The sequence below is a fragment of the Thamnophis elegans genome, chromosome 2, assembly GCF_009769535.1.
Source record: "Thamnophis elegans isolate rThaEle1 chromosome 2, rThaEle1.pri, whole genome shotgun sequence".
In the NCBI taxonomy this organism is placed as follows: Eukaryota; Metazoa; Chordata; class Lepidosauria; order Squamata; family Colubridae; genus Thamnophis; species Thamnophis elegans.
The window spans coordinates 103,536,383-103,551,042 of NC_045542.1; the positions used below are offsets into that span (position 1 = coordinate 103,536,383).

The window sequence follows — 14,660 nt, forward strand, 5'->3', positions numbered from 1 at the left end:
CCAGAGGTGGAAGGAGTGGCTGCCCTTCGCTGCCCATGGCTCCCAGGCTTCCTCTACATCTTCCTGCTGTTTCCTCTGATCCAGTGGGTCTTTCGGAAACTGCTGGAGAAACAGGCGGAGCTGTTGCTCCTGGTGCCCCATTGGCCATGCCGTCCATACTTTGCAGACCTCATGGTTCCATCAGTGGCTCCTCTGTGGAGTATCCTCCCTACCAGAACAACTCTAACCCAGGGATCTGTAGCGTACAGATCCTCAGTGGATCAAGTTAACTGCCTGGAGGTTGAGTGGCGCTCAATGACCTCGGAGGGCCTTTCACCATCAGTCATTGGGACAGTGCAGGCATCAAGGCAGCCCTCAACTAATCATCTCAGCGAGGAGGATATTGGAACTAGCGGCCTTATCTGTCAGACAAGATCTGTGCGTGTTTACAGAGTTGTCTTGAGGCTCGATCCTTCATTCATCCTGAAGGTGAATTCTACATTTCACCGTTCTCAAGATCTGGTTTTACCGAATTTCTGTCCGGATCCTGTCCATCGGCTTGAATGGTGGTGGCACATGCTGGATGTACGACGGGCGCTCCATGTCTATCTACACAGGACACCCTCCTTTCAGTGCATAGAAGCGCTTTTCCTTTCATTTCAGCCGGACACCATGGGACGTAAGGCATCATCTTCATTGCTCAGTTGGTGGATCCGGGCCTGCATTGCAAAGGTCTATTCCTTGCAGTCACAGTTGCCTCTGGGTCTCATCACATCCCACTCCATTCGGAGTGCAGTCGCATAAGTGGCATGGGGGACACAGGCCCCGCTTGAGGAGGTGTGCAGAGCTGCCACGTGGTCATCGCCATCACCCTTATTCGTCATTATAAGATTGATCGCAACGGCATTTGGTAGCTGAGTTTTACAGCAAGTTAGTGTGAGTCAGCAGTCTCTGGTCCGGACAGCATCCCACTTATGAAGAATGGACAAGCTTTGGTATGTCCCATGCATATATGCTATCGCCATCAACATTAGAGAATGGGCGTTGGTCTTACTTGAGTGCCCGTTCTCTGGGAAGGTGAAGATAGCATCCAGCCCCACCTACAGATGGTCCGGTCCAGTAACAGTGAGGAGAGGTTGTTCCATGGTTCACACGTCAGTCTGCATCAACACCTTCATCAAAAAGCTGGGTGTAGCAGCAGGAGGAGGCAGGACTTTTAAGATTGCAGGCTGTTCTGTTGAATGACAGATGAGGATAACCCATACATGGATGCTATCTCCACCTTCCCAGAGAACGGGTGTCTCAGGTAAGACCAACGCCCATTCTGACTTTAGTGGGCGTGAGCTGATTATAGTGTAGTATCAGGCAAAAATATTTATGGTGGGTGGGGAGGAATGCCAGGTTGTATTCTTTTTCTCCAATGTTTGAGTCTAAAGAGGAAACTGGCAAAAACTACTTATTCTGGAAGCACTTATCCTGTTGCAAACTTTATGTGAATTGCTATCCTTCTGCCTTTAATTTGTTTTCAGTATAAATCCTGCACAATGTGTTGAATGTATTTTTTTTCTTCTGGAAAGAGAAATAACAGATTATTTCTGATTAAATGAATCAGTACAACTAGGAATTATGTTGCATTATTGCATTATTGCAACATTATTGCAAGTAAATGAAAAGCACATTTAAAATGATTCTAATTCATCTACATAGAAAGTTGCCAAATTTATCTATATATAGTATACACACACATTTTCATTCAGCTCTTCTGAAGGGAAGCCATTGGGGACATGCAACATTTCATAATATTGTATGCTATGAAACGGGATTGTGAGGATGTAATTAATTATCTAGTTTGTTTAGCAATTTTATAAATGCTTGTAATTATATCTGGGGATAGAAATAATAATTATGGCGTCCTGTGAGGTCATTGAGAGAATATTTGTTTAAGATTGAATCACCATATGAGGTGATGGGGCAATAATTCAGAAGATTTTTGAAAACCATGCACCAATTCCTGATTAATTACAGGTAAACTTTTCTTACCAATTGCCTTATAGTTGAGAGTTCCAATGGTGTTGAAAAATAACATTGTAATCAATGCCTTTACATATTTACGATCTTTACTATGTCCCTCTGTCATGTGATCGCTATTATAGTTATGACACAATATACTTTATTGATTAGGCAATTGTCCATATTAATCATAAGCATCAATAATAGTAAAATACAGTAATATAAGATAAGATACAGTAGATAATTAGCTATTGTGAGATAAAATAAAATAAAATACAGTAGATAAGAAAGTAAGATAAAACAGCATAAGGCAAAATAGAAAAAAACTTTTTTAATTAAACCAATTAACTATCATATATATATAATTGATGCAAACATGCAAATAGATCAGAACAAAACTTCATAATAGATTGTCATCCCTACATTTATCTCCAATCTGATCAAGATTGTCCTCTTTTTTGTCCTCTTTGAGATGGCTTTTGAAATCACGAGTATAGTCTTATTCATGATTTACCATAATTTTTGGAGTATAAGATGCACCTTTTTCCCTCAAAAAAGAGGCTGAAAATCTGGGTGTGTCTTATACACTGAATACATCATTTTTTGCCTCCCGAAACCCCGCTCCTTCACCAAAATGACTGTGCATAGCTTGTAGGAAGCTTTTAAAGAGCTCCTGGGGGCTGGGGAGGGCAAAAATGAGCAAAAAATGACCCATTTTCTACTCAATTTTATCCCCCCGCCCCCAGGAGCACTCCATAAGCTTCCTAGAGGCTATCCATACCCTTTTTTTTATGAACAACGGGCCCGTTTTTGTGAACAATGGGCCATTTTTTGCTTGCTTCCCCCCCAGGAGTACTCTGCACTATTGTTCACGTATAATGCAAGCATATTTGTTTACTTTTTCAGACTAATTCTAATTTGAATCCAAGTGCAAAAATTGCTTCCTACTAGTTTAATTATTCTTACATTTTTATTTGCTTTGTTTGAATTAGTTTATAATGTTAAATTAGGCTACTATTATACTATTGTATATATATATATGTGTGTGTGTGTGTGTGTGTGTGTGTGTGTGTGTGTGTAACGATTTATTAAAAAGCATTTTAATTTCTGTAAACTATTTTGTTATTGATATAAATTTATTTTGATTATTTTAATCTCCATATCAATCAGCATTGAATGAGGGAGGATGATATGTCTATATGTATTAATCTTTTTTAAGATTCTTTTTTAATATGTTTCTTTTTTCTCTTTAATATTTTGGCATTTTATATTAACTTTTTTGAATAAACTAACTATAAAAATATTTTAATATGAATGTTGTTTCTGTTTTATGAAATCAAATATTAATGTACTGTTCAACATCTAATCTTTTAACACATTGTGTGTCCCTAGTTATATGCAGTTTCCAAGGACATGTGCAGCAAGGCTTAGTTCTAGAACTAGGAGAAACTGTTCAGATCTTGGAAAAATGTGAAGGTATGATATATTTAAAATATTTTTTTCCGAGGTTTATTAACTGCCCCATCTTCTTACTTTGCCTTTTCTATTTATTTAGATAGTAATAATAATCTGTGATCATAATGGTATCTTGTGGGTGTACTTCTTTAGCCAATCTACACTAAATACACTGGAATATAAATTTTATATCCACTTCCCTTGTTTCCATTCACTTGCCACTTTTTGTCTTGTAAAGAGGAGATGAATAAGGAGAAATGAATTTCTGAAATCATTGAGGTTCATTATTTTTTATTAGGCATTGGAAAGTCAACCATGTTGAAAATTGTCTATGTATTCCCAAAAAGAAATGCATTTTTTATTTTGCAAACCTATGCTTCAATAAATCATTTGAGAACCATGTTTATTCAAATGCTTTGTAAATCTAATCTGACCCACTTTCTATAAGAAAGATTGAAGCATTATTAGTAATCCTATCAGAAAAGGGTCAGCATATTTATTAACCATCTGTCTAGAAATATTGGAACTTCATTTTTGGGAGGATAAGGGTGGCTTGTGATGATTTTATAACCAGTTATATATATTCCTGGTTATATATATATATCTATATCTATATCTATATATATATGTGTGTGTGTGTGTGTGTGTGTGTTTGTTTTATTTGTGCTGATCAGCACAAATAAAAAAATAAAAATAAAAAAAAACACAAATATAACAAAGGCAACAGTAAAAATATTGGGTTTCTGTCGTGATGGACTCTTGTGACGAGCCGAAGGACAGATGATGGAAGCAGTTAGCTTCCTCCCATAATTGGGGCTTACCAGGGGTTGTAAAAAAATCTAATAGATCTAATATATATATATATATATATGTATGTATGTATGTATGTATGTATGTATGTATATGTGTGTGTGTATGTATATGTATGTATGTATGCAACCTATTAATATATATATATATATATATATATATATATATATATATATATATATATATATTAATAGGTTGCATTCATATTATTTAATACCAGTGGCTAATTTCAAAACTTTCTTGAAAATATTGTAACCACAGTAAAATTTATAATAAATGAAATTGTCAACATAGAACAATACAAGTAGTCCTCAAGATATGACTATTATTGAGCCTGCCAATTATGGTCACATGACTCAGCAGTCATTAGATGAAACATGTCACCTAAGGAACCCTCCATCACTGCTCTTCCTAAATATAAAACAAACAAGCGGGTTGTTAAATGGAAGGTGTGGTACTTCCTGGGTGGAAGAGGCCATTGGAAGCCTAGTACAGGCACGGATACATCTGCCCTGGCCCTCCCAAGGCGTCTCTGAGATGTCCCATGCTCCACTTCCCACACCCTGGGTCCCAAACAAGCCTTTTCCCACTCTCACCAGCTCCTCCCAGGTCTTAGGCTTAATTCCCACCCACCAAGCCAAACAACCTCATTTACCTTTTAAAGGTCTTCCAAAGAACTGGAATGACTTTCATTTTTGTGTGGCCACCATTTTATCCTGCCACAAAATGATGATTGCATTTGGGTCACTGCCATGGCCCAAGGATAAACTGCTTCATTTTGCTATCTTAACAAAGCCTGCAGCATCTTCTATAGTGCTGTGCAGACCTCTGTAAGGCAGCAAAGGAAAGCAGTTTGTCTAATGGCTACCATTTTGTTGCCATCAACAAATGGTTGGGACAAAATGGTGGCCACATTTAGGTTGCTGCTGCACAGCCCTGGAACAAACTGCTTCATTTTGCTGTCTTTCAGAGGTCTGCATAGTGCTGCAGAAGCTTTCTGCAGCAATCAGAAGCTTCTGCATCACCATATAGACTTTCAATTGTAAGGAAGCAAAATGAAGTGATTTTTCTGGCAGCTGTCAAATGGGTGGACAAAATGGAGGTTGCATTGCTGGAAACATACGGCCTGCTCTTCTTCCACATGAGATCTGGAGAGTTTCAGAAGGTACGTGGGATGTGATGAGTGTGTGAGGAGGAGACCCAAGTACAGCAGAGTTCTGGCAGAATGGAATGGGGTGAGAGGCAGGAGGATGCTGCAGCGACCGTGTAGTGGGTCGTAACAGCGAACAATCACAGGCCTTTTGCAGCTGTTGTAACTTTGAAATGAGGTTATATGTGGCTTTTGGAAGGTCTGTCATGTCGAATGGCTTGTCATACTTTGAGGATTACCTGTATAACGAAAGGGTTATAACTGTATGTTAGATTATAAATAAAGGGTTAAATGTGTATAATGTATTTCAAAGTATTTCAAAGTCTACAATTTTCTTTGCAGGTAGGTAAGTAGCTTTAATATTCCACATAGTAACTGAGCACTTGTGCTTTTATCCTACGAAGTGATTATATGCCATCAGATTGGTGTTGACTACATAGATCAGTTTGAAATGTACTTGAGAGAAAATTGTAGCTGTGAATTCAGAGTATGAATTTCAAACTAGGTTAGGATTTGGTATTAATGGTGTTTATGCTGTAGTTAGATCAAAATCTTTGGGATGACTAGTTTCTGATATTGCCATATAGGAAAAGAAAACCACAGCTGAAAAGAAAATTACAGGAACATGGAATGTAAGAAGTATGACATTCTAAAACAGTGAAAGATGAAATGAAATGGCATTAACATCTTAGGCATCAGTGAATTGAGATGGCTTGGGATTGAACATATTCATTCAGAAGATTATATTGTTTATTACTCAGGACAAAAAAGGGATGGAATGATGTTGCGTTTACAGTTACAAATGTTATAGCAAGAATAATGCTTGGCTATAGTTCAATCAATGAATGAGTAATACTGATTAGACTTCATGGACCATTATTTAATATGACAGTCATTTAAGTTTGTGCTCCAATTACTGATGCAAAAGAAGCAGTTGATGATTTTATCATCATTTATAATCAGGTTTAATTAGAAATTGACAGAAAGTTCAAGTTTATAATGCTTGTGATTGGAGACTGAAATGCCAAAGTTGGAAAATTAAAAGAAGAAAACATAGTTGGATTGTATGGCTTAAGAAACCAAAATGAAGCAGGAAACTGGTTTAATTTTTGCCACTCCAATTATTTCTTGATAGCTATATTCAAACAAAATATTTTTTTTATCAGTGACTTGGAGTTAGTCAACATTTACCAAGTTTGCAAATGATACAGAGCTCAGAAGAAGAATAAATGATTTAAAATAGAAATTGAAGATTAAAAATATGTAGGCAAACTTGAGCTGTGGCCCAAAATGAATAGGATGAATTTAATAGGGAAAATTTATTATCTGAATTTGGATAAGAAAAACAAAAGAGAAAATGACCTTGTAGTATAATAACAATAGTATAGATCATGCTAAGAAATTGTTTTAATCTACTCTCTCCTGATCAAAGTCCAGTTTGAATGCTGTGTTCACTTCTGAGCCTAAGGAAAGTGACATTGGAGCAATTCAAGGCAGGACTATCAAAAAGTTGAGGTTCTGGAAACTAAATCCTCTCAGAAAAACAAAGAAAATGTGTTAAAGATATGTGCAAATGAGATAGCTATGTGGAATAAAATAGCAGTCTTCAAATTGCCATACGGTATTGTCATACAGGAAAGAGAATATAGAGGGTAGAACCAAAAACACTGAGCTAAAACTATAAGGAAGTATGTTTGGGCTAAATGTCAGAACAAACTTCCTGAGAGTACAAATTGTCAGCCAGTGGATCTGGCTGTCATATATTTTCAAATTGAGGTTGGATATCATTAGTTACAGATGCTTTAAGAGATCATTCAGTGAGCAGAAAGTGCCCGAACTCTGTGATTCTATAAATATAGGTGGGAGATGTTCCTATTAACATTCCAATTTAAGAGAAGATACAAAGACAAATTCAGACAATACCATGTAGTAATTGATTTTTAAAAATTTCCATTTGACTATTCTGAAAGCAGAATCATTAGACGATCACTTATCAACATAAAAACTAGAACTCAAAGCTCTAATTAAACATATTGCTGGAATATCATATGAACCCCTCACAATTAATGAAAATAACACAATTTGTAAATGTTAGGGGGGCTCAGCCAATCTCATTGTATACATGTTGTGCTCTGACAAGGTTTGAATTGAATTTATTTTATTTTAGGTTGGTACAGAGGAATATCAATAAAGAGACCTAGCATAAAGGTATGTTTCGATGCTGCTTTTAACAAAAACAATATTGAGTTTAATGCATCCTTTCAAATAATCTTATAAAGTCACTGCTAAATGTTGACTTGAATTAATGAAACAGTCTTCTGTTTTGTCAATAATTGACTTATTATAATAATAATCTCTTATAAAGGGGCAATCAATCATGAAAATTGAAATAGTGAATAAAGTTGACTAGGATCCTTAGACCTTATGTGTGGCATTTGCAACATTCATTGCTAATGGTAAATACATTACCAGTTAGTTTGGGTATTTTTTACTAGCATGACAAGGCACAACCAAATGCTGGTTTTATCCAAAGCTCTTTACTTTAGTAACTATTTTGTGAGCCAAAATATGTACACCATACAGGTAGTCCTTGACTTATTACTGTTTAACAACAGTTCTAAAATTACAATGGGCTCAGAAAAATTCACTTACAACCCAACCTCAATGTTACATCTATTGCACTACCTCCATGAACACATGATCACAATTAGGATGCTTGGAAATCGTTTTCAATTTACAATGGTCCAAGTATCTTTTGATCACACGATTGCAATTTGCGACTTTCCGAGGCCCTGATTTCTGACAAGCTAGATCAGTGGTTCCCAAACTTTTTCTGTCCACCACCCCCTTGGTGCTACAAACTGATCCTCAGTGCCCCCCACCCAGTGGTGGAATTCAATTTTTTTACTACTGGTTCTGTGGGAGTGGCTTGGTGGGTGTGGCTAGGGGGGGTCATATGACTGGGCGGTTTTCATGACGGAAGGAAGATAGTAACAGTAAAATTCAAAACTGTAACAATTAATTTATTCAAAATCCAATTTAAAAACCTTTTTAGTTAATGTTAATTCAACAAAATTATTGAACATGATCCAGTGATACCAGGTTTTCAAAGACTGATAGTTATTTATCAAGAACCTTAGTGACTAGTAACTTAGTAAACTACTTCACTGTTCAGTAAATTCTTAATATGATGGATGGGGCTTGATGAAGGGATACCAGTTTCCCAATGTCTGGTTTTAAGTCACTTAACAGGAGTTTTAAATCACCATGTTCCGTAATCTGGAGTGGATTTCTTTGCTTGGAGAGAAGTTGGATGACCACACTGAAGCCACGTTCCACCAAATATGATGTTGGAAATGCAACAAGGAACTTCTTAACCACTGTCCATAGTGCAGGATAGTGATCAGAAATTTCTTTCTGTAACCAAAACTCTTGGTATGGCTTCTTAAACTTTGGCTTCAGCTCAATGTCATTTTGCAGCTTTATGAGTTGTTCTTCCACTACCCCATCTTCCTCAGTATCTGAAAATGGATTTATCACCCAATCTGGAATTTCCATCAAAAGAAGATCCTGATATCGCTCAGACATATCTTTATGCAGCATGTCCTAATGGTCACAAAAAACTTGAAGATTATCATCTTGTATCCCAACTTTCTCTTCTAGCTCAGACAAGCTTGGAAATTGGTGTAGCTCGCGACAGCCTATATTGCGCTTGAATAGAGTTAACTTTGAAATAAACGTAGAGAGATGACAGATTTGGCCTCAATAAGATTGACCTCATTTCCTTGCAACTGCAAATTCACTTCATTTCACTTTGCAAATAGTTCTGATAAATGAGCCATGTCATGCCTGATCTCTTTGAGTTCACCATTGAGCCAGGCATTCTTGTTTTCAAAAAACTCCACAACAGTGTCAAAAAGATTGTAAAAGTGTCTCACACAGTTGCCTTTTGATAGCCAACAAACCTCTGTATGAAGCAGCAAATGATCAAAATCTTCATCATTGAAAAGGTATTGAAAAAGTGACTTATGACCATTTTTGACAGTTATGACCATTGTAGCATTCCCATGGTTGTAATATCAAAATTTGGATGCTTGGCAACTGACTCATACTGTATTTACGATGGTTGCATTGTCCCAAGGTCATATGATAATCTTCTGCAACTTTCTGACAAGGCAAAGTCAATGGAGAAGCCAGATTCACTTAACAACGTTAGTAACAAGCGCAGTGATTCATTTAACAAGTGGCAAGAAAGATAATAAAATAGAGCAAAATTCACTTAACAACAGAACTTTTGGGCTCAATTATAGTCATAATCTGAGGACTACCTGTAGTCTGCAGCAGGATGAAAAAGGCTTTTCAGAGGGCAAAGAGATAGCAGAGTTTGGAATGTAGGCAGGAAGAAAGCAAATTTGTATCTTCCCTAGCAATTTGTGAAATACAGGTGGTCCTTAACTTACAACTATTAGTTTAGTGACAGTATGAATTTTACAATGGCACTGAAAGAATTGAGTTATGACTCTTTTTCACACTTATAGCCATTGTACCATTCCCATGCCCATGTGATGAAAATTCAGACACTTGGCAACTTACTCATATTTATGATGGTTGCAGTGTCATGCAGGTCATGTTGGTCACTTTTGTGACTTTCTGACAAGCAAAGTCAATAGAAAAGGAGGAAAAATGCCACTTTATAGGTAGTACAACTAATGATTAAAGATATTTCACTCATTACTGGGAATGAGATCAGGGCAATGACAATTCATTTTGGGGAAAACACAAGGATGTAGTCAGGACATGATGTTAAACTGCACTGTAAGCTACTTTTATTAGGTGTGTCAATGCTTGAGAACCACTTGTCTCAATTCCACACAATGTGCCTCCCTCTTTCAGCAGATCAGCCAGCCAGTTAATGCTATAAAAATTATTACTAATTTAAAACACATTTTCTGGAGTATTTCCAGCAATGGGCAAGATTAAGATTGTTTATTAATCCAGATGATTTTAAAAAGAATCCTATTAACAATACTAATACTATAGAAAAAAACGTGCATCTATGAAGTAGTTGCAAAATCACGCCCTGCCCCAGCATGAAAGAATTAAAATCCACAACCTCTTTTGTACGCTGTTCAATCCTTATTTACATAAGAAAGTAGCTCAAGCAGAGTAGATGCTCTTCCTCTTAGAATCACATCCCAAAATTTCAGCTTCCCCTGCAATTTTTAATGGAGGCAGCAGCTCAGTTTCTACACAGCATGACAGACCGGCCGAGGGTCTCCGTGCGTTCATGTCGGGTGGGACAGGACCTTCGGCTCTTGTGAAGCTGTTCACCCACAAGCCCATTCGTCAAATAACAGCGGGCTGCGGAGAAGGAAGGTGGCAAAGCTGGTGAGACGCAGGGAAGACAACTCCATTGCTACGTTTAGGGGTTCATGGCCGCCGCCCCCCTGCAGCTGGAGGAGCAGTTTTAACTGCCAGTCTTGTGCGATGAAGAAGAACCCAGCCCTTCCACCCATTGAAAGCGTGCACAAGACCTAAGCCTTCCCAAAGGCGCGGCATCGCCGGTTCCTGGTGAGGTGAGACTGAGCCGCCACCTCCACACAAGCCGCGTGGGGAAGGACTCTCGCTTTCGGTCCCATCATATTCCCTTCCGCGCCTGCGCGCTAAGCTAGACGACTTGGGAGTACAGTACAGCAGAACACCTCCAGCACTCCTCTGCCATCTCCCTTGCCTCTTAGCGCCCCCTGCCTCCCCCTTGCCTCTTAGCACCCCCCTGCCGCCCCCCTTGCCTCTTAGCGCCCCCCTAAGTTGTCCCACCGCCCCCCAGGGGACGGTACCGCCCACTTTGGGAACCACTGAGCTAGATTAACTTAACGGCCACTTGATTCACCTAATAATCAGGGTAAAAATGGTTGTAAAATTAGGTCTTGTCACATGATGATTCATTTACGACCCTATTGCTTAGTGACTGAAATTTTGGTCCCAATTCTGGTTGCAAGTCAAGGATTACCTATAATTGTAAAGTTCTGGATTCAGAAAACTGATAAGACTTGCATGTAATTGAGAATAAATCAATTTCAATCAGATATTCTAATATCAGCACTTACCAAACTATTTACTTAAGTAGGGTTGTTAAACTGCATTTATGAAAACCTTACAAATCTATCACATTTCATTTTTGGGAAATGCAAAATACAGGAAAACAGAAAGAAGTAATGAGGCCTTAAAACACAATAGAATTTTAACAAAGAAAAGGGATTCTAAAACTAGTTTCACCAAATGGGCTGATAAATACTGAATTCTGCTGATCAATTGAAGCGTTCATTTAATACTTGTTAAAATAAATATAATCATTTTTCTTGCAGGGAATCTTTCCTGCAAATTACATTCATTTGAAAAAGGCACTGGTCAGTAACAGAGGGTGAGTATGCATTTCAATTATTAAGAAATTGATATATCTGACAAATAGATAGGAATTCATTCACGTTATTTAATATATTCTTAATTTAAACTACTTTTGCATGTAATGTTTAATACAGTTGTCTAAACACTTATTCTATAACACTATATGTATTCTAACAAATAATTTTAAAAATTACATCCAATTTCTTTCCATTTAAGAAAGAACTTTCTTAAGTATCACTGATTAGTCCTTATTCATAAGAATGATACCTTGTCAGGAAATTTGACAGGCTGTCTTTCTTTGGAGCTATGTGATACCTATGAGACTAAGATAACCCATGCCTTGTTGGGTCTTTGTTTTAGAGATATTTCCTTATCAGATGTTTCAATGCCTTCAACAATGACAGAGCTTCTAATGTATTGTTGGAAATACATTCAGAGATTACCTGCCTTGAAAATAGCCCATGTTAGCCTAGTCAAATATCAGCACATGTGTTTTTATGAGATTTTGTATTACATCACAAATTGCTTTATGATAATTCTAATGTCATTAGACATTTTATTACATTTATCAAATTTCAATTCTGTGAGAGTCATGGCTCCTGGATTTTTGATGCATTGTGTAAGTTAGCCCATTTGTGGTATTTTGGTTCAAAAGATTTTGTCATATTTTGTACCGTTTTGGCTTATTCCATTTAGGAATAAGAGTTTTAGTAACATATAGATTAACCAGAGTATCAATTAATGTTTGTCAGCCTTACTGGGTAGAGCAAACCAGAAGATCAACTTCAAAAGAGGACTGAAATTACTTTTTTTGAGATTGAGTTTTACACAACCCTGCAAATCTGTTATTTGGACTATTGCAAGATGCTTTACTTGGAACTACTCTTGAATATTTGGCACAGAAAACAGCCGCGCAGGTCTTGGAACCCTAGGATGGCCCCTGTCACATTGCTGTTCGGCATGCTGCACTGGTTGCCAGTTTGCTTCAGATCCAATTCAAGGTGTTGGTTATCATCTTTAAAGTCCTTCATGGCATGGGTTCATCTTATCTGAGAAACCACCTCACCCCATGGAATTGGCAGACTTCTGCAAGTCTGAAAGTGCCTCATCTTCCACCTTTATCTACAAGATAACTAGACAGAGTTGAGTCTGAAACTTTTTCTCAAATTAGATTTCTGTTTTGGACTCAGATTCCATTTATCTCATTGTTGCTTTTTTACATTACAACATTGTTGTAATGGGATGTAAGGTTATTCTTATATCCCATTACACAATTCTAATAAAAAAATAGAACTAAAATTGTCATAAAATAAAATTTTGTACAACGAAATAGAAGACAGAAGATTATTTGACAATGGAACACTCCACTATGTTATATTTTGGGGGATGTTTGTTATATATCAATAAATACATAGTCTCAAGGGAAGATGGAAGTAAATGAACCCACAGTTCTTCTTTTTATGACATTTTTACTGGTATTTATACATTTTACAGGCAGTATGAAACAGTTGTTCCACTTGAAGATTCTGTTATTACTGAAGTTACAGCAACTCTCCAGGAATGGGCTATCCTCTGGAAGCAGTTATATGTGGTATGTAAGCAAAAGCATGTAGGTCACAGAGTTATAATAGTTAATATAGTGTGACTGAAGAATGGTGATAATATGTATTCTACTTAGAAACCATCTCAGTTCCTGAGAATTCAACTTCAATAAGTCCAGGAATATGTTTGATTCCCTGACTGGTTTAAGAAAACAAAACAGGATTCTTGCATAAATACATGATTCTGTGATGGTTTTTTAATACGGAAAAGGTAATTATTATTTAAATGATTAGTCATACAGTAAGGTATTAACACGGTGGCCCAGTGGCTAAGACGCTGAGCTTGTTGATCAGAATAGTTGGCAGTTTGGCGGTTCGAATCCCTAGTGCCGCGTAACGGAGTGAGCAACCATTACTTGTCCCAGTGTCTGCCAACCTGGCAGTTCAAAAGCATGTAAAAATGCAAGTAGAAAAATAGGGACCACCTTTGGTGGGAAGGTAACAGCGTTCTTTGCGCCTTCGGCATTTAGTCATGCTGGCCACATGACCATGGAGATGTCTTCAGAACCTTTACCTTTAAGGTATTAACAATCAATAGTCCATTGTAAATTTCCATTGCTCTTTATTTTATAATTATAGCTAAGATAGGTCAACGAGTTTCAACTTTTTATTTAAGGATGAACACTGCTATTAGTGTAGATTATTTCCAAATGATAGGTAGTTCTCAATTTACAACCACAATTGAGCCCAAAATTTCTGTTGGTAAGTGAGACATTTGTTAAATGAGTTTTGCCCCATTTTATGATGTGGTTAAGTGAATCACTATAGTTGTTAAGTTAATAACATGTTGTTAAGTGAATCTAGCTTCCCTATTGATTTTGCTTGTTAGAATGTCGCAAAATGTGATCACATGACCTTGTGACACTACTGCCATCAAAAATATGTTGCCAAGCATCTGTATTTTGATCATATGTTCATGGGCATGCTGCTACAGTTGTGTAGTCATGAGCCACTTTTTTTAATGCTGTTGTAACTTCGAATGGTCACTCAATGAACTGTTGTAAGTCGAGGATTGCCTGTATAATGTTGTAAACAAAATGTAGCAGCAGTAAAAGATGTGCCGAACGCCAGAAAAATCCAAATAAAACTTTCCAAATCAAACTAGCCCAAATGTACATTATATGATATATTAATAAATACTTGTTTATGTACACAAATGAAGAGAGAGACAAAACCAAAAATAAATAATTAACACAGTTAGTCCTTGTTTAACAACCATAATTGAGATCAGCAATTAATTCACTTAATGA

General features: G+C 37.1%; 1 protein-coding gene across 1 annotated transcript in view; it reads left to right on the forward strand.

Annotated features, from left to right (window-relative positions):
• The first annotated feature begins 294 nt into the window (after window positions 1–294).
• Window positions 295–14,660, forward strand: part of DOCK3 (dedicator of cytokinesis 3) — a 176,289-nt gene continuing 161,923 nt past the window's right edge. Inside the window, exons 1-5 of the mRNA XM_032239081.1 lie at window positions 295–658; window positions 3,382–3,465; window positions 7,572–7,612; window positions 11,770–11,825; window positions 13,304–13,400. Of these exons, the coding sequence (XP_032094972.1) occupies window positions 295–658; window positions 3,382–3,465; window positions 7,572–7,612; window positions 11,770–11,825; window positions 13,304–13,400 (642 nt within the window). The remainder of the gene's footprint in view (window positions 659–3,381; window positions 3,466–7,571; window positions 7,613–11,769; window positions 11,826–13,303; window positions 13,401–14,660) is intronic.